A 27,279-nucleotide genomic window follows, 5' to 3' on the forward strand; every position below is an offset into this window, starting at 1 on the left:
TGGGCGTGGTTGTCCTTTAAGCATCAAGGCGTTTGAATCCCTGCCCATCTCTCCAGAGCAAGGGAAGTGTTGGCTAAACTGACTGGAAACTTCTGTGGGGGTAGCTAGGCCTCCCAGGGAGAACCTCATCTCCCCTTATTTTCAAGTTTCCTAAGTTGAAACATTTGGACCTCAGGGAGATTGGTGGCCATAAATAGGAGCCAGGAGACAAGGTTGTATGTCCAAGGCAGGCCCGTAGGTGCATGGCACTATGGGTGTGGGTGACAGAAATGGCTGAGGATGTCTTCTCGGAGAGGCCTTCACACTTGTGGATGAGGTGACAGCCAGCCTGCATAGCCCATCTTAGCAGGCAGTGATATATTTTGAGATTGAAGTGAAGTGAAGTGAAAGTCGCTCAGTCGTGTCCAACTCTTTGTGACCCCACGGACTACATAGTCCATGGGATTCTCCAGGCCAGAATACTGGAGTTGGTAGCCTTTCCCTTCTCCAGGGGATCTTCCCAACCCAGGGATCAAACCCAGGTTTCCCGCATTGCAGGCAGATTCTTTACCAGCTGAGCCACAAAGGAAGCCCATTTTGAGATTGAGGCTTTGACAAACCCTGTGAGAACTTGAAACAGTTGGTTTAGCCCCTTGGGGCATCCTGGAGAGTGCTTTGAAAACCACCTAGGTGGAAGACATCGGGGAAGCCTGCCTCTTCTCTAGCTGAAAGTGAAGTCGCTCAGTCGTGTCTGATTCTTTGTGACCCCATGGACACCAGGCTCCTCCATCCATGGGATTTTCTAGGCAAGAGTACTGGAGTGGGTTGCCATTTCCTTCTCCAGGGAACTTCCCAACCCAGGGATCGAACCCAGGTCTCCCACATTGTAGACAGACGCTTTATTCTCCCACATTGTAGACAGATGCTTTATCGTCTGAGCCACCAGGGAAGTCGCCTCTTCTCTAGGCGTCCCCTCAAATCTTGATGAGGCCAGCCTGTCGGGTTGTAAGAACATGGTGAATGTTGTGAAGGACAAACAGCGTTTTAGGCAGAAGCAGCTGCTCCTGAGGCGTCATGGTCCTGTGGTTTGGTGTTTGGGTAATAATGTGAAATTCACTGTGGCCAGAGTAGCATGTATTCCGGAGGGTAGGATAGCATGACAGGAAGTGGGTTATAGGCCAAGATCTGAGCTAACTGGGCTAGGTGGTTTGTGATCCAGAGCAAGGAATGGGCATGCGTTTGTACAGGTTATAGGGAGCCAGAGAGAGTGTTCGATCAGGGGACCAGGACTGGGGGCAAGAAGCCCTGCAGGGAGGGTAGTGAGAGCACCCTGCCCTGGAGGAGGATAAGCTTCCCCTGTACAGCTGTGCTCTGGGCCTCTCCATCTTGGCCTGGGCTGTCCCCATCCTTCCCCGATGCTCTGAGTCCTGAGCAGCCAGGCAGGTGGGCAGTGAATGTTGTCTGCTCCAGGTGCCCTAGCTGTGTGGCTGTGTTGTTCTAGGGGCTCAGAAGAGCAGAGGGCTCCTGTTTGTCTTCAGAAATTTGTGAGGTTGGCTCATAGCAGCCACTCTGAAATGGCCCTGCTGTGTGTGCCCCACAGGTGTTTTCCTTTCAAAAAGGGACTTTTCAGTACTCTTGTGCTATATTTGAACCAATTTCAAGGACCTGGGACTCCATATTGCCAACACTGGGCTTTTTTGGCCAGTGTGACCTAATGCAAAGTTTGCTCTGATGGTGGTTCGGTCCCAGCCGGAGGTTGTATGGAGAAGCAGGAGCAGCGAGGCATGTCCACTCAGCACTGATGTTAGCACCTGTGGGGGTGCACGTGGTGTAAACAAGGTCGGGCGAGGGACAGCTCGTCTCACTCTGTAAAGGGGGACCTCCCCATCTCCCTCTGTTAATCAACTTGACACTTGAGGCCTCCTGGCCAGGTTGGCGTTCTAGACGGGGGTCCAGGGTGGCCAGGTGAAGAGGGCATCGCTGGCGGTGACTCAGGGCCATGCCTGTCCACCACTCAGATCCTGATCTCAGCCGATGACGAGATGGAGGAGTCGGACGTGGAGGAGGACCTCCGGAGACTGACGCCCCTGAAGCCTGCGAAGAAAAAGAAGCACCGCTTCGGGCTGCCTGTATGATGCATTCCCAAGCCAGGATCGGGTGGGGGCCCGCGGCCGGCCACCAGTCAGCCGAGGGTCGCTCGGCCGCGTCTCCCTCCCCTCCTCTCTCTGCCCCTCTTCTACCTCCGCTCCTCCCGCGGCCTCGGCCGCTCCCAGATACTGTGACCCGGGGAGGGGGGCCGCCGGCTCCACGTGGCAGCTGGAGGTCCCCTCTCAGTTGCACTACAAACACTGACCAAATATGCAAGCGAGGCGTTCTGTTTGTGTTGTCGTCCCGGTGGTGTTGCGAGGGACCCGGAAGCCCTGTCCCGCGTCTTGCCGTGTGGCCTTGAGGCTGAGGACTTACCTGCACGTGGACCGTGGGTGGAGCTTCTCGTCAGGGCTTCAGCGGGGAGTGTGAAGACGGAAAATGTTTGGGGGCTGAGTTACTCATTGACCAAGTTGGAGCTGTGACGCTTTCTTACTCGAAATGGCTTTTGTAACTATTGATTTCTATGGCTGGTTTTATGAGCTGTCACAGTGTTAACGTTTTTTGAGTATGTGTTTATTTCCTATGGGACTAATGGGCAAAACATAGATTTTTAAGTCTTCCGTATGCTGTTGACTTTTATATGTTTAAGTTATATTTTCATACTATTGTATTTAAAAGCTCTTTTTTACCCCCAAAGAAATGGGTTTGTTTGCCTTTCATGGGACGTGAACTGGTGGGAGGAAAAAGTTGGGAGTTTTTTTATTTGGAATATCGTTAGGTAATCTGCGATCCGATGCGGTAAATAATTCCAGTAGGAAGGGAGGTGGGCCCTTATCTGAAATCAGCAAACCCAGTCAGTGGTTCTGCAGAGGTCAGGCCTGAGCAGGAGGCAGCTGGTCCAAATGTGGATCCAGGGCCTGTGAGGCTGAAACAGGAAGGGCTCTGCCCAGAGCCCAGCAGCACTTGGCACTTACTTCAGCTGGCAAGTTAGAGTCCTGGTGAAATGTGACTGAAAAGGGAGCATAAGAGGATATTGTGTCCAGAGAAATTGAGACTCCAAGGCCACTCCTGTTTGTCCCCTGCATCTCTTCAGAACCTCCACATCTGAAGTTTAAAGCCCAGTCTTGGCCTCCCCGCCTCCCATGGTGCAAACTTCAGAGCCAGACTCTGGACCCACCTCTGGGAGCATCCTCTCAGGCTACCCCGTGCCTGTCAGCTTAGTGTTGCTCTACTCGTCTTATGCAGCAGTCTAGAGAACGCCTGTCTGACCATGAGATCCTGTTGTTTACATCCTCTAGAGCAGCAGGGTGGCTGGGCATGGGGCGGGGCAGGTGGAGGTGAGTGAGCTCGCTGTCTGCATCCACAGGCAGGACGAAGTGCTTCTTTCTAAACTTGTGGCCCCCACTCCTCAGAATGAGCATAGGCCCCGTGGCTTTGGGAGTCTGCTGCCCGGCAGTGGAGTGGGCTGACCCAGGTACTTGCCTGCTGTGGGAGCAGCAAGGCAAAGCAGCCCGGTGTTTTGTCCCAGCCCAGGGTTGGCCTGAAAGTTTAGGAATAGAGAACTTCATGGCGAAGTTGCGAGCTGGAAGTGAGATCAGTGCAGGGAGCCCACACCACCCAGAACCTTCCTTTTAGACCTACATAACAATGTGTTTCAGTCAAGCAGGTTGGGTCTGAATTGTGACATGTGAGCCACAGTGTTAAACCAGGCATCCTGGGTCTATCCTCTGCCTCCTGCAGTCCCACCTGTGTGGGTCGTAAGGGCACAAACTTTGGAGAGGACTTCTCAGCTGTCATTCTCTAAGAGTCCAGAAGCAGGAGGGCCAGAGGAACCTGGACCTGAACTGCCATGGGCGGCGATTCTGCTTGGGTGGGTGCCAGTGGCCACAGGAGAGGAAGGTGAGATTGCAGCCCATCTCCACTGTCCCTTCACCCTATTCTCATCCCATGCTCTTCCCTCTCCAACCTTCAGCTATGTTAGTGGGCAGCTCTGCACTGGGAAGACCAGGCCCGACTCTGGTCCTGGTAGGTGGTAGGCATCGCTGACTCGCCTTACTTTGTCTTCCCGTTGCCTTTCGTTTTTAATAACCTGTGGTCACAGCTGTTTCCTGCACCTCACTGAGCCCAGAATCTGAGCTTTTCTTTCAGTCTTCAGATCCTGATGTTTCCAAACTAGCAACAGTGGGCAGGAGACACACAGGCTGTGAAGGATAGAGACTGGGTTATACAGATCCCAGATGATCTGCTTATCCCAGTGCCTGCTGGGCAGTAGGTTTTGGGGACTAAGAGGTAGTGCGCAAGTGGTGGTTTCTCCCTGTATCCTGATTTTCAAAGGAGTTTAGTCTCTGAGTGGCAGTTGTGTGGTAGCTGGCTACCTAGGGCATGGACATTGACCAGAGTCTAGTTATACAGGGCATCGTTGGCATGCTTGGCCTTACCCTCTGTGCACACTCACATGCACAAAGTTTGTATCCCCCAGGAGTGCCTCCTGTGGTTACTGAGTTCTTTTCTGTGGTGCACTGTCCCGAGATAGTAGGTACGGTGGGCCATGGCCAGGACTTAATTCCCGGCTGGCCTCCCTCCCTGGGGTAAGCTTTCTCTCCAACTGCCCCAAGGTGCCTTATGAGGTGCAGCCCTTCACCTGCCCTAAGGCAAGCGTTGTCATGTTTGAGAAGCCACAGAACACCAGCTGGATGTTGTGTGCTGTCCATCTGGTTTGTCTGAATTTGGATCTCAGACAAAGGTGGACCCCATGCCACCTTTCATAGAAACTTGTAAGGCAAGGCCAGGAACAAGTTTCTTGTAACTGATGGAAGTAACCTGATGAAGTAGAATTGTCACATCTACCGTCTGAATGAAGGAGACCACCATTGCCCATTTTCCCTTTGGCTGCCAGTGGATGTTGTCAGTAGCAAGGAGGAATGTTGATGAGATCCCCGGCAACAGTGGCTTCTTGGTCTGTTCAGTCCAAAGGCCTACCATGTGAAGTCCCACTAATTAGCCTTCAGGCACGCTGGTGGCCTCCAGCCTCAAGCTTTAAATTGTGCCTCTTCCTGGCAACAAGGAGTCATGGGTTAATGTTGACCATGCCTGTAAAGGGAATATATGTAAAGGTTCAAATTCAAATTGTTTCTTCCCCTCGGCAGCGTGGGCCTAGAGGCTGCAGCCCAGAGTCCCCAACTGAAGGCTGCCCCAGGAGCCTGGAGGGAGCAGCAGGTGTCAGCATCTCACTCTGCCCTCCAGACGGCAATCCACTGGCCGTTTTGCAGCCAGGTGAACATGGATGACTCTGGGAACTTACCATCAGCCAGAGCAGCCACCCTGGAGGATGCAAGGCTGGCCTTTAGAAGTGTCACACACTTCCAGCGAGGAGCAGAGAGCTGTCTGTTTTACCCTGCAAAACATTGGTAGCTCCAAGGAGCTTTGCTTGGGGGAGGGCCTTTGAGCTCCTGAGGGGGTGGGTGGGTTGTTTTAATTTGGTTTCTCTTTTCATGAAGTTTGTTAGGAGTCAGACCTATGTGAGCAAACCATGGCCTCCCAGTGGAGGTGGTTCAATTTGTGGTGTTATGAGTCACAGAAACACATTTTTGAAGTGAAAGGGAAGATGATGTACTTACACTGTAAAATGGTTTACAATAAAGTTTGACATCTTATTACAGTTTCTAAAAAAAGAAGCTATCACTCTTGTGGTTGGTTGTTGGTTGTGTGTTCTGTGGAGCTGAAACAGCTTAGTGGGGTCAAGAAAATGTCCCGAGTGAGTTAGAAAGTTCTTCCCAGAAAACAGGGTGAGAATGAATCTGACCTCTCCTCATGGCGGACGTGGGAGCCAAAACCTGCCGAGGGGAAAAAAACAAACACGCTCACGCCGTTTCGTCTTTCCTGCTAATGCGAGTGAAAGCTCCTCTGTCTCCCCCCGATCAGGAGTGTGTGGTGCCTTAGAGATGGGGTGTAAGGCGTGAACATCCCACATCCTTGTTCCTGAGGCTGCAGGGCTGGAAGGCAGGTGCCTCCCTGGGCAGCGCTGGCTGTGGAGGCAGAGCTGAAGCACCGGGAGCTGGCAGCACAGGCCAGGCCTGTCCTCAGTGCCTCTTGGTCCCTGTTTGGAGTCCTGGATTCGTGCCGGCAACTGTCTGAAGGCATTCCTCATGTCAGCACTCGTCTCAGATGGAACCTGGCAGGGCTCGCGTTGGCCTCCCAGAGCCAAAACCAGGCAGGGGGAATTAGGGTGGGATGAGATCTGACAGCAATGGAATGGCGTTCCAGGTAGCCAAACGTCAGTGCCTGGTTGGTTCCGTCTGCTTGGAGCCTTCAAGGATAAAAATGTGCTCTATCACAAACTGACAAGGAGCCTGGGTATGTTCGACCCAACAGGACAGACCCTGAGCGCCCATCCACATCACATTCACTCCTGCCCTCACCCCAGGCCCAGAGCCCTGCCATGTGCCCTGGGGGTCTCCCCTTCAAGAATTGGGTGTTTGAAACTAGCAGAGGAGAGTTAAGTGACCTTCAGGGTCCCTGTCCGTCTGTCTATGACTGGAGTGGGCTTCACTGTTGCCCACCCTCTCATAACCTAAATATCCTTGGGCCAGTTGCCCTTCAGTGACCTCATCTCAGTCAGAGGCTCTGTGCTGTTTCCTCCAGCTCGCCTCATGGTTTCTTCCTAGCCCTTCCTGGGCACTTTTCCCCTTCCTTTATCCCTCTCCTAATAAACTTGCACTGGGAGCTGGACAGAGAATGGGGGCATCAGCAAAACTGTTGATGGGGCAGCTCCCAGGCTTCCCTTGGCTGCAATTTCTCCACCTGGGAGCCAGGTGCAGGCCCCATGCTCTGAGTGTGATGGCTTAGCAAGCTGGCCGTGAACACATGCTCCCCAGCGGCAGATGCAGGAAGCCTCCTCCCTGCTGCCATGTGGAGCTGGAAAGTCTCTTTCCTGTGGAATCCAGGGAGAGGGTAGAGAGAAAAACAAGCTCAGAGTTGTCCACCCTGGCCCAGGGCCCTCCCTTTCCTCGGGGACACCCCCACGCTGGGATGGACTATCGCAGATAGACAGCTCGGACAGCCACATGTATGTTACATGACCTGCATTCGTAAACACAAGTTGCTGCCAGGCCCAGTGCCTCCCTCCCACAAGAGAGCAGCTGTCCCCGAGGGTACGGGGTCTCCCCAGCTGTCTACTGTCGCCAGGACTGCAGCCCCCCAGGCAGAAGTGCTCAGAAGCCCCTATCATCTCCAAGAATAAACTCTGAAGCCAGCGGCTGCGTGGATCTGAATCATCGGGGAGCTGTCAGAGGAGGGGGAGTGACTTCCCGGGACAGGCAAGCGGACTATATAAGCCCCAGAGGGCTGGGCGCTGCTTAAATCTCTTCCACAGCCACTGCCTGCCAGGGAGCAGCTCCCCACAGCACCCACCATGTCCCAGGTAGGAGGGCCCAGCTCAGGGCCTGCTGGTGCCAAGGGCGGGGGTGGGGTGGGGGAGATAGACGCTGTCAACTCTGGCAGCTGTGTCTTGAGCTGAGCTCAGGGCATAAACACAGGAGGCTCTGCCTCCCCTGGAACGCCAGGGCTCAGGGAGGTCAGGCAGACAGATGGTATGAGACTGTGACAGCCACGGCCCCAGAGCTCCTGGTCTTTGGGGAAAGGATGGAGACTTGGGGTAGGGGGTGTGTGACATGCAGTCAGGAAGGCTTCTTGGAAGAGAAGTGATGCCTTGAATTGACTGGAGTTAAGTGAGCAGGGAAGAGGGGTCTGGGCCAAGGCGTGGTGGCGGGAAAGGGCCCTCAGCCTCAAGGCCTCAGGTTGTAAGATGAGGCTTGGGCTCCCCGAGGCTGGCGCTCAGGAAGCCCCCATCAAGAAGAAGCGGCCCCCCGTGAAGGAGGAGGACCTGAAGGGGGCCCGAGGGAACCTGACCAAGAACCAGGAAATCAAGTCCAAGACCTACCAGGTCATGCGGGAGTGTGGTGAGTGTTCTCAGGACGATGGGGGCCTGGATGCAGATGTGTGTCTGTGGGAAGGAGGATGGGTTGGGGGCGGGAGGGTCCCACGAGTCCTTGTTCTAAGAGTTCAGAGCTTGTGGGCTCGAGGTGGTGCTTACCACAGTGGGGGCCTCTCCTCTCTAGGAAGCCAGGCCTGCCCCTGACCCACCTCCTCCCCATCCTTCCCGCAGAGCAAGCTGGTTCTACCGCCCCGTCGGTGTTCAGCCGCGCCCGGACTGGCGCTGAGACCGTGTTTGAGAAGCCCAAAGCTGGACCCGCCAAGAGTGTCTTTGGCTGAGAAGTGCATGCCACCCCATCCCTCACCACAGGCACCACTGGGACACAGGAACTTTTCCCAAGAAATGTTTGTTTGTTTGTTTTCCCAAGAACTCTTTTTTTATGCCAGAACACACCTTCTCACCTGCCGCCTTGGGAAATGCCACCCCTGCCCCACAGCCCTGGCCCCTCAGCCCAGGGACTCTGTACTCACACCTGGGAAACACCAATAAAGAGAATGCCCAAGTGGCCCCAGCATTTGAAGGGTGTTGGTTGGTCACTGGCCATGGCCACTAAATGCCAGGGAGGGGAGGGGAGGGCAGGGCGGGTGTGGGGCACATTTTCCACCCGTCTCGACTTCTGGGAAAGTCCCAGAGGATAATGCAGGTGCTGTTATGCCCACCGCCACATGCCACAGAGAGCCTTGGGTGTGGAGACCTGGTGCTGACCTGTGTGACTTCAAACCGTCTCTCCTTTTCTGAGTCGCAGTTTCTCCTAGTATGTGACAAGGGGCCCTATTGTGTAGAGCAGGCCATGGTCACAGTGCTCAGAGTGAAGCAGGTAGGGGCCTGGGGCTCACCCTGTCCCCACCCTTCACAGAAGCCATCGCGATGCCTCCAGGGACCCAAAGGTTCGGTGGAACTCAGGGTTCTCGAATCTCCCTCCCCCTTGGTCACATTGCCCACTGCCACCTCGCATCCCCTCAAAGACACAACCAGGTGGAGGCTCCTCTCCGGCCAGTGGCCGACCACTCCCTGAGCCACTGTCCCCTCACCCCAGCTGAGTAAGCCTCCCCCTCGCCACTCCCATGGCTCTGCCTGAGTCACGGAACACCAGGGTCTCAGGTCTTGTGTGATTCTTCCCGCTTCAGGCCTCAAATGTCCCTGAGCACCTGGAGCTGTCGGATTCAGGGCACTAGAGAGGCCTGTCCAGCTGTGACAGCAAGACCCCAGACAGTCCAGGCTAGTCAGGCAGGGCCTGGGCTTACAGTGCCTGGCTTGGGGCCGATGTCTGCAAGGAAGTCTCGCCCATCCCCTAAGCAGGTGGAGCGGGCTGCACAAAGCCTTTCGCATGTTCCCAGCCAGCCCTGCCTCCTTATATAGCTTTTTCAGACTGGGCCCGAGGGAGCAGACCTTCTGTGGGGGCCAGGCCTGGGCCTGCCCACTGGGCCCCTTGGGGAGGCCCTTCTCAAAGATTGCTGAAAGGCTATGTTCTCCCGTGTCATTCCGATCACATCCAGAGCCAAGGGGTGGGTGGTGCAGATGTGCACAGAGGTTCAGCTGAAGTCATGTAAAGAAAGGGAGTGTTTACTTGTAGCCACAGACCCAGCTCCCTTCCCTCGGGGCAGGTGCTGCTGGCATTGACAGAGGCAGGGCTAATGGAGGAGACCCCTTCCTGCCCTGTGACTCTCCCAAGTGGGACCTGAAGATGGCACCCTCCCTCAACCCCTATCCCCAGGAGAATGTCACTGAGCCCTCCTTCTCCGACCCAGGGTCTGGCACCTGGCCACTTTTCTGAAGCATCTTTAGCCCATATGTGGCCCGAGACTCAGGAACTGAGCTCTCCCAGATCCACAAGGAGACAAGCATCAGCTGTGTCCCCACCCCCTAATATTTATTTGCTTTATTGCTGTTACGAAAACAGTCTTTCAACTTTATTACAGAAAAATTGAAAAAAGCCGTCCTTAATCCTACCGCAGGCCCTCCAGCCGTCCTCCTGTGGCCTGGGCCCATGACAACAGCACTGCCTTGGCGGTGGCTTGCTGACAGATCGGTGTTCTGCCCTTCCTCACTAGGAGTGATTCACGGGCTCCCTTGGCACAACTGACCTCCACATAGGCCACTTGAGCACACACGCCACCACCCTGAATCGCCCCCTCAGGAACTCCATGCTTCCCTCTCAGGAAACTCCCCACAGCCTGATCTCTGGGCCACAACGCAGGGCATCTTGGTGACTCGGTTTGTATTGCCAAGTGCAGATCTTGTTTTGGAGGCCTTGCTGGAACTGCACCAAGATACCTGGCTAGAATAATGGGGCCTGAACAGCATCCTGGGCACCCCCCCAGCAGAGAGAAGAGGGGCCCCTTGGCCTAGCCCCACTCCTCCCCTAAGTAAGGCGTATCCACCCCGCCTTAGCCCCAGCAGATCTTGCTCCACTCAGGTGCCCCGAGGGCTGCTTCGTGCCCTTGGGTCCCAGTGACCAGTCACACTGACCTGATTTCCAGGCCCCCTGCTTCCCAGAAACCATACTTTGGCCCTCCTCTTCCCAGCCATGCCTCTCCTCTAAGGCTGGGCTTACGGAGAGCTGGCCAGTTCACTGCTGTGCCCCCCAGCCCTGGGGAGCTTTTTGGTGGGATTACTGGTATGAGGGGTGGTGGTGCCTTGCTTAGATTCTGGACCTTTCAGAAGGGGCGCCCATACTCAACTCCCACCCAAGCCTGTTCTTGGGTTCCCATCCCCAGCCAAGGTCCACAGGACATTTGCAGCTTGCCTGCTTATCTTGAGGCCCCTGTGGTGTTTGGCCTTGCAGATCCCAGTTTCCCAGAACCTGCCCCCGCAGGGGCGGGGCGGCGAGCAAGTTACTAATTCCGCACTTCGCTGTCTCACGTTCAGAAGCGACCGGCCAGAGCCAGAATGAAGACCCCAGCCCCGGGCCGCATCCACAGCATCGTGCTGGTCCTGCTCTCGCTGGCTGTCCTCCAGACCAGCAAGGCCCAAAAGGTAACATCTGTGGGGGCCTGTGTGTGTGCACCCTAGTGAATGGGGCAAATGAGTGAAGGCGAGGAGAGTCTTGGTCTGTGTGAGCATGGGTCAGTGTGTGTTCAGAGAAGGGGTGCTGCCCTAAGGGGTCTATGGAGAATCCCCCATTTACTGGGAGGGGTGATCCTGTTATTTCCCAGTTCCCAGGGAGGAACTACAGCCTAGCAAGTTGCCCTGGAAGGGTGGGTAAGAATGCGCCTCAGGAGCCCAGCTTACCCCTCCTGTCAGCCTGACCTCGCGGAAGTTATTGATGCTTTCTATGTCTCTTTTTCCTCCTCTGTAGAACAGTAGCAGAACAAGGTTACAGTAATAGAACTATTCAGAGGTTTGTGGTGAAGAGGAAACCTTTAGTATTACGAAATGCTGAGTACAGGGTCTGGCACCAGGCAGACACTCACTCACGTGTAAACAAGGCACTCAGCCTGCCGTGCACCTCTGTGCTGAACACAAGTATGCCATGTGCAAGCAGGCAAAAGCCGTGTAGGCTCTGCCTGTGTACACATACCCTTCCTTGGAGACTGCACACCTGGGGCAAAATATACATGCTTGGGGGAGTGCCCCATGGGATGGATGGAGAAACAAGGGCAGCCCCATGGCTGTGGAGAAAAGGACAGAGCAGAAGATGCTCAGCCTTAGAGATGGACCTTCCCTACCTCCAAGTCTCCCAGCTCCCGCAGGCCCCTGCGAGGAGGCTGGTGGGCACTGTTTTCCCAGTCACCGGACTTGGGCACTGCCCTTCTACTGGGCAGGGCTAAGATGGCATGGAAGCTGCTGCCACTCAACTCTGCCTCAAGGATTAGTCCCTCCCAGACACAGTGGGGCTCAGGCTCCACCCCCAACCCCTTGCCTGCTTTTTCTCCAAGGAGCACTGTGGCCCCCACTAGACAAGACAGACCGGTCCCTGCCCAGTAGGGTCTCTGCACTATTGGGTGGGGAATGAAACACACAGCGGCCTCTGATTTGAGATCAAAGTTCACAATGCTGCATGTAATTCTTCTTGGTCTGAGGCTCGGTTGGGGTTGTGGGCCAGGGCTTGGTGTGGGACCAAGGTCAAGACCCACTCTTGAAGAGCATTAAACAGTCCCACCCTTTCCTCCTTCACAGGTCCAGAATGACATTGACATCTACAGCCTCACTGTGGACTCTAAGGTCTCCTCCCGATTCGCCCACACAGTCATCACCAGCCGGGTGGTCAACAAGGCTGATGCCGTGCGGGAGGCCACCTTCCAGATGGAGCTGCCCAAGAAAGCGTTCATCACCAACTTCTCCATGTAGGTGCCCTCCTGCACTCTTCCTGGTCTCCCCTCCCCAACCCAGCAGTCTGACGCCATGGCCCCTGTGTTCTCTTCCTGATATGAGATGTGCCAGGATATAAGCCTGAGGTGTGTGTGTTCCACCTGTAGGCAATACAGAGGCCAGAGGCTTCCAGGAACTTCATGCATTCTCAGAGACCCTTCCTTGCCTCCATCCTTTTATCCCTTCCTCCTTCCCATTCTACCTTCCTCATTCCACCCCTCTACCCATTCCTACCTCTTTCCCTCCATCTATCCCTCTCTCCCTTCATCCCTCCCTCCGTTGGTCCCTCCCGCCTTCTGTCTCTCCATCTATTCATCCATCTGTTTTCCCTGAATTCTTCCCAGGTGCCAGATGGAGAACCACAGCCTCTTTATGTCTTTGCCTTTGAGAAGTATAGACTTAGGGCATCCTGAGGCCAAGCCCAGACAGAAGGGAATCACCAAAAGGCAGATTCCAACCCAGAACACAGAAAACTTCTTAACTTCTTAAGCCCCTACAATGAAGCAATGCCTCAGGGAGGGCGATCACTTCCTTGTCACAGAAGTTCTGACCCAGGCTGGTCCAGCTGCCCCATAGTGGGATACTGCAAAGGATGGTTCTTCTCTGAGCCAGAAGCTGTGTTGAGAGGCCCCTGGGGTTTCCGTAAGCTGGTGACTCTGTAAGCTGGTGATGATCGTCACTTTGTCCTCTACTTTCCTCCCCCACCCTTCCCAACTGAGTTTTGCAATGTTTGCTAAATGCCAGAGAACTCTCTGTCTCTGGCCCTGCAGGAGAGGCAGTGATTAAGAACAGGCCAGAGAGGGGCTGATCCTAGAAACTCAGGGAGGGTGATGGGCGGGGCAGAGAGCTAGCGTCTCAGGCAGAGTCCCCATTGCACCCTGGGACCTCTGAACACCTGCGATGGGGGCAGGGTCCTTATGGTTGGTTCCTTAGCTCTCTGCCCAACCCCCTCCATCAGCCCTTCTTTTCCTAACCAGGAGCAGGCCTATGCGGCCCAACTTGCAGTGTAAGCTTCACAGGCTGCACCCCACTTCCCACGTGGGTGCTGTGGCTGGCAAGCTGCAAGGTTCCAGGCCCATTTCATCTTCTGAAGGCCCAGGACATGCACCCCTTTCTGGGCCAGCTCCTGTGGCTGCATGAGATAGGGAAGCAGGGGGCAGGGCAGGGTGCCTTGCTCCCCAACCTGGCTAGGAGCCCCATTTGGGCATCTGGAAGGAGGAGCCCTGCAGCCCAGCACCAGCCCCACTGTAGCCCAGGGTTAAATTGTGACCAGGAAGGTGCGGAGGAGGGACACTGGTCCCGACATCCTGGCTGTCCCCTCCCACCTGGAGACTCTTACACTTTCACACCACCCCCCGGATGGAGCAGACTTATGTTTGCCTGCCGCTTCTCTCTCTATCCCTCAAATGGCCACTAGGATTGTTTCTACCCATCAAGGAGCCCCATCCCCTAGTCATCCAAAACCTTTCCCAGGAGCCAGCCTCTCTTCAGTGTGGCCTGTCCTTTGTTGGTGAAAAGGGGCAGCCGTGGAGAGAGGGGTCAGAGCCTTCAGCCCTGTGTCTCCACTGGCCTGGGAGCCAGCATCTCCCTCCTCAGCCTGCCCCACCCAGCTGGACACAAGGCTGAGTGAAATGAGGCTCAGAGCTCTCGCTGGTGGCTGATTAGTTCCTCTGGAGACAGTCTGTAGGGTGGAAGGGGCAACTGGAACGTGGAGCCATACAGGAAGGGAGGAGAGAGGCCAGGTACTTGCTCAGCCCTGCCTCCTCCTTCATCCCAGTAGTTCAGGAAAAGGCATGTCAGCCAACACAGCGCATAGCTCAGGGTAGATGGAGGTCTGCTGAGCCCCGAGCACCCCGGGGCCCCAAACAGAGCTGTGTCCGCAGTAGGTGTGTAAGAGACGCGTGGGCTCAGGTAAAGATAGGAGTCACTCTGGGCATGGAAAGTCCCAGAGAAGGTGGGATTGCAGTGGGCCTCACCCGCCAGGCTCTCACAACTCACTCCCTCCTGCCCCAGGGTCATCGATGGTGTGACCTACCCAGGTAACATCAAGGAGAAGGCTGCAGCGCAGGAGCAGTACAGTGCAGCTGTGGCCAGGGGCGAGAGTGCTGGCCTTGTCAGGTGAGTCCAAGGCGGGGGAAGATCCCTCTGGGGGTGGGGTCAAGGCTGCCCCCGCCTTCAGCTGTTGAGCGTTGCTCCCCCTCCAAGGGCCATACCCACCCCAACCCCAAGTCTGAGGGGCACATCCGATGCCCTCTTCCCCCAGGGCCACCGGGAGAAAGACAGAGCAGTTCCAGGTGTCCGTTAGTGTGGCTCCTGCTGCCAAGGTCACCTTCGAGCTGGTGTATGAAGAGCTGCTGGCCCGTCATCTGGGAGCGTACGAGCTGCTGCTGAAAGTCCGGCCCCAGCAGCTGGTCAAACACCTGCAGGTACATGGCACCACTTTCTCCTAGAAGGCTTCCTTGATGACCTCACTCTGCCGAAGGCGGACCCAGCTTCCCCCTCTACCCTGTGAGGGCCAGCCCTGGCTCCCAGCAGACCCAGTAACCCACTTCTTGCTTCTAGATGGACATTCACATCTTCGAGCCTCAGGGCATCAGCTTTCTGGAGACAGAGAGCACCTTCATGACCAATAAACTGGCAGAGGCCCTCACCACCTCACAGAACAAGACCAAGGTGGGCCTGCTAGGGTCTGCGGGTGAGGGTTCCCAGGGGCCTGTCTTGAGGCTAGACTTCCAGAGAGCGGAACCACTGATCAGAATCTCTGAGCTTGAGGGACTTGTGAGGTTCCTATGTCCGTGCTGTCATTTGGCAGACAGGGAGGGCAAGGCCCAGGGATGGATGGTGGGTCCTGGTTTGAACCCTGAGCTCAGGAGAGAAGACTTATGTGAGGGTCCCCAGACCAGGTAGGGAGGAGGGGCTGGCTGGACCGCACACATCCTGGGCCCAGCCTCTGCTTGCACAAAGACGGGAGCAGGAGATTCACTCACACCCGCTCCCCTATATGGAGGTCATCTGGCCGACAGCTCAGCCTGAGACAAAGTCTCCTGAAACTTGACCCAAGACTGCCTCCTGGAATTCTCTCTTCAGATAGGGATGAGGGGTGTTGTTAATACCACCTTGCTGCTCCTTCCAACTTCAGCCAGGTCATTTTTCCAGGCTCACGTCCGATTCAAGCCAACACTGTCACAGCAACAAAAGTATCCGGAGAAGCAGGACACGGTCCTAGATGGCAGCTTCATTGTCCGCTACGATGTGGACCGGCCCCTTTCCGGGGGTTCCATTCAGGTATGTGGGCTCCAGGCAAGAGCTGAGCCACCAAAAAGTCCATTCACCCTCAAGGACCTGAGCCTGGGTGTTGTTGAAGAAAAGACAGAATAACCACCCTGGTTATCAGTGTGCCCCAGGTATTGCACAGAGAGAACACAGGCAGTTTGGTTGTGTTGTCGCTGAAACTGTTCCCTTCCAGAGGGGGAGAAAAGTTCATCTCTGCTGAAGAGATATTGGGTGGGGTTTCCCTTGTTGCCCTGGCTGCCAGGAGGCTCACAGTTCACTTTTATGCTCAATCGCAGTAGCTTCTTTCACATAAGTTTCTGGCCACATTGTGCTTCCCTTTTACCTTTTTGATGGGCCTTGTTTTTGGAGTCTTCACTTCTTTGATGGATCTCAGGTATACTATGTCTGAACCTTTTAGTATAAGCTGCTTCAAATAATTAAATAGGTAAAGTAAGGGTAGAGTTCTGGCGAGCCAGGTCTAAGCAGGGAAGCCTTTGTAAGGGAGGCACTGGATCAAGCCAAGCAATATGGCGAGAATCTGGGGAGGCTCATGGTGGAATAGGGCCGGAAGGAGCTGGAATAAAGAGTGCAGCAGAACCTCAGGGTTGGGGGTGAGGAGGCTGGTTGGGGGCAGAGCTGCAGCTCTTACACCTGGCTGTGTCTCACTCTGGTCACAGATTGAGAATGGCTACTTTGTGCACTACTTTGCCCCTGATAGCCTGTCCACAATACCCAAGAATGTGATCTTTGTCATCGACAAGAGCGGCTCCATGATGGGCAGGAAAATAAAGCAGGTAGGTCCCGTGGGCCAGGTAGGAGTTCTGAAAACTCGCAGACGTCTAACACCATCAGCTCTGGTCCAGCAGGCCAACCAGACGTGCCCTCCCTCTTCCTAGGTAGGGGGCTCCCATGGATTGAGGTTGGTCTTGCCGCTAGAACATTCCCCACGTCCTCATTCCAGCTGTGAGCCTTAAGGTGCAGTCTAAGGGCACAGGAGCCACCAGGGAGGCCCCACTGAGACACCCACCTTGTGTCCCCTTGCCCTGACCCAGACCCGGGAAGCCCTCATCAAGATCCTGGATGACCTCAGTCCCCATGACCAGTTCGACCTCATCAGCTTCAGTTCGGAAGCAACCACGTGGAAACCTTTGCTAGTGCCAGCCTCGACTGAGAACGTGAATGAGGCCAAGAGCTACGCCACTGGCATCCAGGCCCAGGGAGGTGAGTGCTTGTGCAGCCCTGCGTGGTGGACACTTCTGGGGCGCCCTGCTGGGAGCCCCGCTGAGGGTGTGTGCCCCACAGGGACCAATATAAATGATGCCATGCTGATGGCCGTGCAGCTGCTGGAGAAAGCCAACCAGGAGGAGCTGTTGCCTGAAGGGAGCATCACCCTCATCATCCTCCTCACTGATGGTGACCCCACTGTAGGTGAGGCACTGCCAGCACCCCCCTGGTGCACTGCCCAGAAGGAGAAGCTGGGTTTCAGCCTGGCGTGCTGTGGAACCTGGGGCAGGGAGAAGGGTCTTTTAGGCCTCTTTGGCTCTGAGATTCCAGAAATATCCATTGAGCCAATCACCGTTTTCTCACCCCTTTCCGAAACCACTGGGTCCAGGGGAGACCAACCCTTCGAATATCCAGAAGAACGTGCGGAAAGCTATAAATGGCCAGCATAGTCTCTTCTGCCTGGGCTTTGGCTTCGATGTCAGCTACGCCTTCCTGGAGAAGATGGCACTAGAGAATGGCGGCCTGGCCCGGCGCATCTATGAGGACTCAGACTCCGCCCTGCAGCTGCAGGTGCCCACACACCCTGACTGGGCTGTGTGAGCAAGGGATGGCACAGCCAGGTGGGCAGACCCCAGCCCGGCCCTCATGAAACCCTCCCTGCCCTGCAGGACTTCTACCAGGAGGTGGCCAACCCACTGATGACGTCAGTGGCCTTTGAGTACCCGAGCAATGCTGTGGAGTCGGTCACGCAGGACACCTTCCGGGTGTTCTTCAAGGGCTCCGAGTTGGTAGTGGCTGGGAAGCTCCGGGAGCAGAGCCCTGACGTGCTCTTAGCCCAAATCCGGGGGCAGCTGGTAAGTGTGGCTGGCCATTCTGGAGGGGAAGGGCAGCTGGGGCGGGCAGTCAGAGGGGCTGGCCTCAAACCCCAGCCCTGCCAGGCTCCAGCCCATTGACCTTGAGCAAGTTACAGAGTGCCCTCTGCCATCTGTGGGTGACGCAGCCCCACCGTGTTGGCTCCCCGTGGAGATTATCAAGATGATGTAATTTTCTGAGGGCGCCTGCGCAGCGCTGGCACGTGGTAGGCACGTAACGGTCAACCAGTACAGCTGCTGCTGTTGCTCCTGAGGGCACCAGCTGCTTGACATCCCGTCCTGTCCTCACCCAAGCAGTCAGGCAGGGAGGGCTGCTCCCATTTCACAGATTAGCAGTCTGACCTCCAGGCAGAGCAGCCACTTTGCCGCAGGTCCCGCTACTGCCAGGTCAAGAGCCCAGCCCACCAGGTGGTGTCCTGTCCCTGCACAGCCTTCCCTGCCTCTCATTCTACAAAGAGAATCACAGCATCTCTCCAGGCCCTGGGGGTACTGCCCTCATGAGAGAGAGAGCACGGGTACATTGTCACACAAGCAAGGAGCTGCGGGCTGGGTAAACCTGGGGAGTCAGGGAAGCAGCGCTGGAAGCCCCAGCTTGGCCTGGGGATCAGGGAGGGCTTCTGAGGGAGGCTCAGCTGAGACTGAGGGGTAAGTGGGAGGTGGAAGAGGTCAGATGTTGGAAGGACAGAGGAATATTTCATGATTTTGTGGCAGGCAGTCAGCATGTGTGGGGAGAAGAGCAGGTGGGCAAGGCAAGTGGGCATGGGGGTGCCCAGGGCCTTGTCTCAGAAGTAGCCAAGTGTTGGGATAGGCAGAGCACATCCTATGGCGAGCCTGCCCAGCTTCACACCCAGCTCTGGCACCTCGCAGAGTTGAGACCTGGAGCATGGCACTAAACCTCGCTGTGCCTCAGTTTCCTGCTTTGTAGCCATGAAAATAAGTCAACCTCACCCACCTCATAAGGCTGCGTTGGAGATTAAGGTTTTGCCCTGTGTAAACACTCCCTGTGTGTCAGCTGCTCATATTGTCCTGGAGTCCAGGAGTTCTTAAAGTGCAGAACCCAAGGTGACTTAGTGTAGTTCACAAACAAACATGTCTTTCTTTTAGTAGTTATGTAGTTAACGTGTTGTGAAAAATAGCTCGAACACCAGACCTAAGGTTTCACAGGTCTTGTTGCTTGGGGCAAGAGTGTTAGTCTATTTAAAATTCATCCAAGGGACTTCCCTGGCAGTCTAGTGGTTAGGACTCCATGCTGTCACTACCAAGGGCCTGGATTCAATCCCTGGTCGAGGAACTAAGATCTCACATGCCACGTGGCACAGCCAAAAACAGAAAAAAATAGCTGTATGTGTGGAGAGGGCAAAAAATTCAGGCAGCTCCTGGTTCTGCGCCCATTGTTTTGCACCTGGAATAGTCTTCTCCATGTTTTCTCCACCTCCTTATCATCCTTGGAGGCTCCAGGACTGAGCCTCTCACACCCCTAAGCATCCTCCGTACCCTCTGCTCTACTTGCAACCAACGCCACCCCAACCAGGTTTCTTGTGGCGGGCTGGGCAGCACCAGGCCAGGTGCTGGCATCACGCCCTCACTGCTCCTGCCCTCCCTGGGCCCCTCTTTCCAGCACAGGGAGAACATCACCTTTATGATGATGTCCCATGTGGCCGAGCAGGAGGAGATGTTCCGGAGCCCCAAGTACATCTTCCACAGCTTCATGGAGAGACTCTGGGCATACCTGACCATCCAGCAACTGCTCGAGCAAATGTGGGTGAAGGCATCCTCCAGGGCCCACTGGGGTGGCCATCCACGGCCTCAGCACCTCCCCAGGCTCTTCACTGGCAGGGCTGGCACAGCTGGCACAGGCATCTCCTGGGCAGGGAGACTTGAGGTGGTGGTAACCCCAGAAGGGTCTGGGAGGGAGGGAGACTCTGGGCACCTGGGGGCTTGCTGAGCCACTGGCCTCCTCTACCTGCAGGGTCTCTGCGTTAGATGCTGAGAAGCAGGCTCTTGAGGCCCGCACACTGAGCTTGTCACTCAGCTACAGCTTTGTCACCCCCCTCACGTCCATGGTGATCACCAAACCTGAAGGTCAAGAACAGTCTCAGGTTGCTGAGAAGCCTGTGGAGGATGGTGGGTGTGGCAGCAGAGTTCTGACCCAGTATTCTCCCCAGCCCCTCCCCAACGTCCCAACCAAGACTCCCAGAAAACTCATCCCTGTTTCATTGATGAGGAAACTGAGGCTGGGCCTCCTGACCCCCTCCCGCCCCCCACCCCCCGCCGCCGCACGTTCACGGTACCCTGTATAGCGCTGGGGTTGGGAAACAAAGTTAAATAGAAATACTTCAGATATATCCAAACCACCCTGATGGTGTGTCTCTCTTTCTCCCTCTTTTTGTCTTATTCAGAAAGCAGAGGCAGCAGAGTCTACTTAGGTAAGAGCCTAATGCCCTCTAAGGCTGGCCCTGGTGACTCTTGGTTGACACAGGGCCTATGGTTCGGCGACCATATGGCGACTAGCCAGCGCCTCTCCCACCCAGCCCTCCTCAGGAGGGGTGTCGTCTGCCCAAGCACGCTGGTGCACTCAGTTACCTGTTCATTCAGATATTGGCTGTCACTCAGGCCCTAGAGACACAGAGACACTGGGGGTCCCAGAAACATGCATTCAAGAAGCAAACTCAAGTTTCTCTGATTTCCAGGGCCCATGAGGTTTGGTCATTCTGTGGGGGACAGAACATCCAGGAAACCAGGTAGCAAAAGAGGAGAGGGTAGAGGAAGGGGATACTGACAGAACCTTTACCCTGGCTACAGGCTGGGCTCTGCCCTGGCTGTGGATAAGGGGAGTGACTTACTAGACTCGCCTAGCCAGTAGCAGGGCTGGGACTCAAATCCAGTTGTGTCTGATTAGGAGGCAGCAGTGCAGACCCTGTCTCTGTCTTTTCTAAAAGAAGAGGCTGGAGAGGAAAAGATAGTTTGAGGGGCACTACCAGAGCGGGGAAGGAGGGCCAATATTCCAGCAGGGAGGAGTTCGAGAAGGGCCCTTTGTTCCAACCCAGAGTGATAGGGGAGGGGAGGGGACCCACCTGCCCCCTCCATGTCCCTCTTCTGGGGTTAGTCCCAGCGCCTAGGCTGTGGGGACCCATGACTCTGCTTGAGAAAACACTGCTTGTGTGAACTTTGCCAAAGGTGGAGGTTTGAAATTGTTAAACGGCACTCCATTATTCGGACCACCTGGACCTCCTGCTGCTGCTTCTCCATTCCACCGTATGACCTCGAGATTGGTGCTACCAGAGCTGATGTTACGTAAGCCACTTTCTGACCCTCTGAGGGCCAAGTTTCCTCAAGATGAACCTGCCCATAGTGTTGGATGAAATAAATCACCAAGCCCAGGGCTAAGCAGAGACCAGGGAGGTTTGCTGTAAGGTATGACATTAATTGGGCTTCCCAGGTAGCTCAGCTGGTAAAAAAATCTGCCTGCAATGCAGGAGACCCCGGTTTGATTCCTGGGTTGGGAAGATCCCCTGGAGAAGGGATAGACTACTCACTCCAGTAATCTTGGGTTTCCCTAGTGGCCCAGATGGCAAAGAATCCACCTGCAATGCGGGAGACCTGGGTTTAATCCCTGAGTTGGGAAGATCCCCTTGAGGAAGGCATGGCACCCCACTCCAGTATTCTTGCCTGGAGAATCCCCATGGACAGAGGAGCCTGGCGGGCTACAGTCCAGAGGGTCACAAAGAGTCGGATGCCACTAAGTGACTAGCACAGCACAGCACATGACATTAAATAGCATGTCCTTTATTTTTACTGAATTGAATTTGTTACACTCTGGAGGCTGGCTCACTAGAGATGGAACATTCTAGAAAAGGAAGGTTTCCTCCATTCCCAAAGCCAAGAGTAGTCCCTTGAGCTGTTTTCTGATCTCCAAACCTAGACTCAGACACAGCTGCAGGGCCAGGCTGGACCCCATCTCCTCAGTTTTTTCCCTGACAGCATGCTCTTCTGGTTGGAAAAATCTCTTTGCAAAGGTAGTTCTAGACTGAGTGTGTGTTTGTGGCAGGGTTCGTGGAGTTGGAGCTTGGTGGGTGGCAGGTAGGAGTGACAGCTGGAGGGCTTGCCGTTTGCTTCGAATCCTGACTGCCTTCTCCCTTTCTGTTCTAGCACTCGCGCCTGCTTCTGCACCGTCACCTACCTCAGGTCCTGGTGGAGCATCTCACGACACGGATTTCAGAATCAAAGGTGCCCCCAGGCTGCAGTAGAGTCTGGCACTATGGCAGAGAGACCTGGAAGGGGAGGGTCCGGGGAGCTGTATGAACCCATAACATAGGTTTCTTGATGGAGAGGGAACCCTGAACATCCATTGGCTTTTCCATTCCTTAACCCTGCCCCTCCCCAGGAAAAGACTGCCTAAACGGAGACTTTTTTTTATTTCAGGAACAACCCCGACAGCCCTACCCTTCGGTAAGTGCCACCCCGTCTCAGCCTCCCTCCCCATCCTCGCCCCTAGCCAACTTTACCTACCCCCAGAACACACCTGCTGTCTCAGCTCCCGTCCAGGCTCCTTCTGTCATCCTGCCACTGCCTGGGCAGAGCGTGGACCGGCTCTGTGTGGACCTCCGGCGCCCTCAGGAGCTAGTGAACCTGCTTTCGGACCCTGACCAAGGTGAGAGGCACATACCCCGTTATCCACCCAGAGAAATCTGGTCACAGCGCACCCCCCAGCTTCCTACCTCAGAAACTGGGACACCTACCCACAGACTCCCAGGCAGGCGGCGTCCCAGGCAGGCGCTGCCTGAGCTCCAACACTTGCGCTCATACATCTGCCCCATGACCTCTCGCTGGGCACCACTTATGTGGGCCTGAATGACCTACACCCCAAGGTGAGCAGAGGTGGGCTTGCCCCTAGATACTGCCATACTTCAGGGTGAGGAGACACCTGGGCACAGCCTGTAGTCAGCGCCCAAAATGTAGTGGAGATGAACCCAGGAGAGGAGACGAGCTGTCCGAGGGCCAGGACATAGGGCTGCATGGGGTTGTATGGGGGTGACGGGGCCTTGGCGGAGAAGTGGGGGTCCGTGAGGCCAAGAACGGGGTAGGCAGAAGCACAGAGCCCTGAGGGAGGCCAGTGGAGCTGGAAAAGGTGTGGAGGAGGGAGGTACACTGGCCAGACCTGCCCTCAAGTCCCCAGAAGGTGGAGCTGATCTGGTCATCTGAAGGTGGCCGTCACTGAAGACTGGGGGGCCCCTCCAAAGCCAGGGGTACCCAAGGGATGAGTGGAAAGATGGTGGGAAGCAGGCCTACAGCATGAGGGGAGGTGGGGAAGGGAACCAGCAGGTGAGTGGGTGAAGAGCAGCCCTGGGGGTTGTAGCCGGGGAGGGGCGGGGGGAACCTCCTGTTCAGGCCAACGCCCAGCTGGAGCCACAGCTTTGACCTCTCTGCTCCTGGCCCTCTCAGGGGTTGAGGTGACTGGCCACTTTGAGACAGCGAAGGCCCGCTTCTCGTGGATTGAGGTGACCTTCGAGAACCCCCAGGTGCAGATCCATGCGTCCCCTGAGCACGTGGTTATGACTCGAAACCGAAGAAACTCTGCATACAAGTGGAAGGAAACGCTGTACTCGGTGATGCCCGGGTGAGCATTAGGCAGTGGCCACTTTCCACTTTTATGGGCTGGGCACGAGTGCTCTGCAGTGAGCCGCACCCACAGGAGGGGCAACGATGTGAGAGTCCTTCACGTCCCCCTCCAGCTCTGGAGGGTGCCAGGGGTTGACCTGGGGACCTGGCTATGCTCACACCTAACCCGGGTCACTGTTGGGTCCAGGGGACAGCATGGTTTGGAGCTGCTCTGCTGCTAACCCTGAGTGACCATAGGCAGGGTTTTCTACCCCCTCATCCCTAACTAGGGCTAATCGTCTGAGCCCTCAGCCGGAGGGCTGAGGCTCCAGTCTCATGAGAGCATGTGGTCAGAGAGCACTTTGCCCATAGATGGTGCAGTGCCCACTGGGCACACAGGAAGGTGTGCTGTCTACATGATAAGGTAACCATGATGATGAGAGTCTGGACGGCACTGTCCACCAGGGGAGGTTAGGAATGTCACTCTTAGCCTTGGAGCTCTGACAAGGAGACAAGTCCCTCTGACATCAATACCAGGCAGCTAGAGGGTAGCAGAGGTGGATTGCAACTTCTTCTTGTGGGGCTACCTCTCTGTGGAGCCCAGCAGAGCTGTGTCCAGCTCTGGGAGTCATGAGCTGGGGGGAGAGAGTCCAAGGACCCAGGCCCTCTTCAAGCAGTGTCCTCTGGACTCCCTGCCCATGCTGAGTACAGAGAGCCTTGTCCACTCCCTCTCAGTCAGCCCCTCCAGAGAAACTGGTTCCCACTTGGTAAGTGAGTACAGACCTCAGGAATCTGAGGGGCTCCCCTTTAAAAGCTCCCAGTTTCATAAAAGGTCTTAAAGTCTCCTGTTATCTGGTAGATACAGAAAGATCAATAGCATTTCTGTGCCTTGGACAAACACACTAGAAGATGGAATAAAGGATTCCTATCAGTCGTGGTGCTTGAACATTCACATACTTTCATGAGCTCAGAAGATCCACATAAAGAAAAATAGACCATAGCTTTTACACTGAACTGTGTTAACAAGACAGTGTAAGTTTAGGGAGATTCCATTGAAAATAACCTCAGAGTCACAGCACGGGTTTATTCAACATGTAACGTTCCTGCGAAAACAAAAACAGTAATAACTCCAGAGATTATTCTAAGTAAAAAAGGAAGTCATTCCAGAGGGACTTGCCCTTCTAGATCTTAAAACACACAATTAAACACTAATCATCAGAAGAAAGTGGCACTGGCCATAAGATCAAAAGGGACAGAGGAAATGTATTCATGAACCCCTAAGTCACATAAAACTACTTTGGGAGAAATCAATCTAAGAAAGACAGAGGGAGAGGAACCATTATTTTATGTTATACATAATGCCAGGATAACAGGTGTCAGTGAGTTAGCATTGGTCCCAGGTTCCCAGGTGACTGAGGAAACCGAAGCCCACAAGACCGAGGGCCCTCACCTGGAAGGCCAAGCTAGGAGATTCTGAGGACAGAAGGGCAGCCCCCACCCGTGGCCACCCCAGGTCCCCGGTGGGCATCTCCAGGATGCTCAGGACACGGCTTTGCCCACAGCCTCAAGGTGACCATGGACAAGGAGGGGCTCCTGTTGCTCAGCAGACCAGACAGAGTGACCATCGGCCTGCTGTTCTGGGACGGCCCTGGAAAGGGGCTCCGGCTTCTCCTGCAGAACACTGACCGCTTCTCCAGCCATGTCAGTGGGACCCTTGGTACGTGGCCCAGGCTTGGGAAACCCTCAGAAGCCGCCTCTGCCTGTGAACAGAAGTGCCCTCTCCTCGAGAGGGCGTGTTTCCCAGCCTCCCTCTGTCTTTTTCCTTCTCTGACCCACCCTTTGTATCTCAGGCCAGTTTTACCAGGACGTGCTCTGGGGGCCCCTGGACACGGCAGATGACAGCAAGCGAACACTGAAGGTCCAGGGACGTGACTACTCTGCCACCAGGTGACTCAGTACAACTCTCCACTGAGCCCAGCCATGGGTGGGGGCTGGGAGCTAGGCTCTGGGACCCCCACTCCTCTGTCCCTCCCCAGGAACCAGACAGTCAGGTGTCAGGTCAGACAAGTCTGACCCAGCTGTCAGTTACCCCACAAAGGATGGTCAACTCAGACCCACAGGAAACAGATTAGCCCAGAGGTCACTGGGAAACTCTCCCTGAATTCCTGGACCCTAGGGACCACACATCACTGGGTCCCCTTGGGTGACCTGTGCTGGAGGGAAGTCTCAGAGGCCCCGAGACCCTCCACCCTGCACATTCCTATCCCCAGCTGTCTCCCTTTCTTCCTACCACACCTGACACATGCTGACCATCTGTCTGTCTGTCCATCCCAGAGAGCTCAAGCTGGATTACCAAGAGAGCCCCCCAGGCAAAGAGATTTCCTGCTGGTCTGTGGAGCTGTAGTTCTGGAAGGAGCTACACCCACCACCCCCTGCCGCCGCCTTGTGTGCCGATGGCTGCCACCCAGTGACCACAGGGCCACTCTGGGTCCTGGAACATTGTAGGGAGAGGTATTTGCACTCAATAAAATAAAGAGAGGTGGTGTGAGCCCAGGGAGTGAGCATCTCTGGTTTCATCTGGCCAAACCCCCAAGCATCAAGGTCGTGTCCTAGACACGTAGTGTCGTGTACCATTAGAATCATCCACCGTCAGCCACTCAAAGGCCTGTGGCCAGTAAGGCCCACAGATAGCGTTCAGTCCTATCCCTTCTCTTTACAGGTAGGGAAACTATGATTTAGAGTGATTGGAACCGTTAAAATGTTGCTCTTGCTGGGGCCCTGGAGCCAGAGAACACTCTGGGGAACAGGTTTCATTCTGCTTTTTGGTGACACAGGCCCCATGAAAAGAATAAAAGGCTGACCTGGGCGGAAGTTCATTACAGGCCAGCTCCCGACATTCTCAGCCACCTGTGGGCCCTTTTGCAATAGAATTTGCAGGATACAATTTGGCGTTCATACCTGTGCTCGGAAACAAGCCTGTCTTCTCACTGCCTTGGCAGAGAAGGTGGCAGCGGAAGACCAGGGAGACAGGGTTGAGGCCCTAGTCCCGGGAGGGGCGCAAGGTCTGTTCCCAGGGGCCTGGGCCATTGAGGGGCTTCTGTCCAGGCCTAGGGTTAGACACCCCAAACATCCCACCGGATTCCTGCACAGGCAAAGCGTACTTTCAAAATGTTTATAATTATTTCACCTACTTCTTCCAAAATGACACAAGGCTTACAAATAAAAGGTACATAAAGAGAATAAAACGGAATATATATATGTATATGTATATATATATGAGAATGAACAGGAGAGAAGAGCCAAGAGGAGGAGAGTTGAATCAGAGACACTGATTCAGAAGGGGAAGCTGCAGCACTGGGAAGCTTTGCTTCGAGCTTTGTGGAAGCCAGGGTGAAGCAGAGAATGAGTTCATTTTAACTTGCTAAGAGGGAGCAAACCAGATATGGAAAACATTCTTTTCCCAGCTCGAGTTATACAGGGTGTTTTCTGAATAAGTCTTTATAGGAGGGTAGAAGAGAGGCTGGTGGGAGGAAGGGGTTTCCAGCAGCAGGTTTTCCAACACTCAGGGACACTTTCCTGCGTTGCTGCCTCCCCATCAAGCCTGGTGGCCTGCAGGGGCCTCGGACTGAGTCACTTTGTGAGGATCACTTTCAGAGGCTCTGAGATGAGCTCGGCGAGATCAGGGAATAGCATCAGAGGCTCCATCAGACTCGCTGTGGGCTTGCTCTGACGTACCAGGACAAAACACTGGCCCCTGGGCTGGGCTGTGAATTGGTGCCCCTACAGAGGGGTCCTGGGTGACTTTCTGGCCCAGCCAGCACCTGACAGCCATGCGTTGTGAACCATTGGAAGTAGGTCCATGCCCGTCTTTGTTTTGTTCACCGCGTGCTTTCCAGCACCCACTTGGGCCAAGCCCCGGCAGAGTGCTGCAGATACCCTGGG

General features: G+C 55.2%; 3 protein-coding genes across 7 annotated transcripts in view; all 3 read left to right on the forward strand.

Annotated features, from left to right (window-relative positions):
- STIMATE (STIM activating enhancer) overlaps positions 1-3,547 on the forward strand; it is a 52,321-nt gene extending 48,774 nt beyond the window's left edge. For 3 of the 4 annotated variants that reach the window (XM_086367681.1, XM_086367679.1, XM_086367680.1), the window contains exon 8: positions 1,998-2,767. In XM_086367681.1, the coding sequence (XP_086223807.1) occupies positions 1,998-2,114 (117 nt within the window). In that variant the 3' untranslated portion in view covers positions 2,115-2,767. Of the gene's footprint in view, positions 1-1,997; positions 2,768-3,312 lie in introns of those variants that run through there. The other variant, XM_086367682.1, reaches the window with a different exon arrangement.
- Positions 3,548-7,190: 3,643 nt separating this feature from the next.
- Positions 7,191-8,573, forward strand: MUSTN1 (musculoskeletal, embryonic nuclear protein 1). The gene is made up of 3 exons (XM_086367687.1): positions 7,191-7,486; positions 7,892-8,024; positions 8,231-8,573. The coding sequence occupies exons 1-3, from the start codon at positions 7,478-7,480 to the stop codon at positions 8,335-8,337; spliced, it is 249 nt and encodes an 82-aa protein (XP_086223813.1). The 5' UTR covers positions 7,191-7,477; the 3' UTR covers positions 8,338-8,573.
- A 2,352-nt stretch (positions 8,574-10,925) lies between these two features.
- On the forward strand, positions 10,926-25,890 carry ITIH4 (inter-alpha-trypsin inhibitor heavy chain 4). 2 transcript variants are annotated; one of them, XM_086367611.1, is made up of 23 exons: positions 10,926-11,035; positions 12,179-12,345; positions 14,384-14,488; positions 14,634-14,796; positions 14,933-15,043; positions 15,527-15,655; positions 16,321-16,437; positions 16,696-16,864; positions 16,946-17,071; positions 17,256-17,437; positions 17,536-17,721; positions 19,358-19,497; positions 19,709-19,863; positions 20,139-20,165; positions 20,430-20,480; positions 20,917-21,033; positions 21,889-21,966; positions 22,162-22,188; positions 22,274-22,390; positions 23,182-23,356; positions 24,900-25,054; positions 25,188-25,284; positions 25,672-25,890. In XM_086367611.1, the coding sequence occupies exons 1-23, from the start codon at positions 10,949-10,951 to the stop codon at positions 25,739-25,741; spliced, it is 2,751 nt and encodes a 916-aa protein (XP_086223737.1). In that variant the 5' UTR covers positions 10,926-10,948; the 3' UTR covers positions 25,742-25,890. The 2 variants fall into 2 exon arrangements, with proteins under 2 accessions (XP_086223737.1, XP_086223738.1); XM_086367612.1 differs by lacking the exon at positions 20,430-20,480.
- The last annotated feature ends 1,389 nt before the right edge of the window (positions 25,891-27,279 follow it).

This window comes from Bos grunniens, chromosome 22 (assembly GCF_055505025.1).
Source record: "Bos grunniens cultivar Pamir isolate PY7600 chromosome 22, Bosgru_T2T1.0, whole genome shotgun sequence".
NCBI classification, from domain to species: Eukaryota; Metazoa; Chordata; class Mammalia; order Artiodactyla; family Bovidae; genus Bos; species Bos grunniens.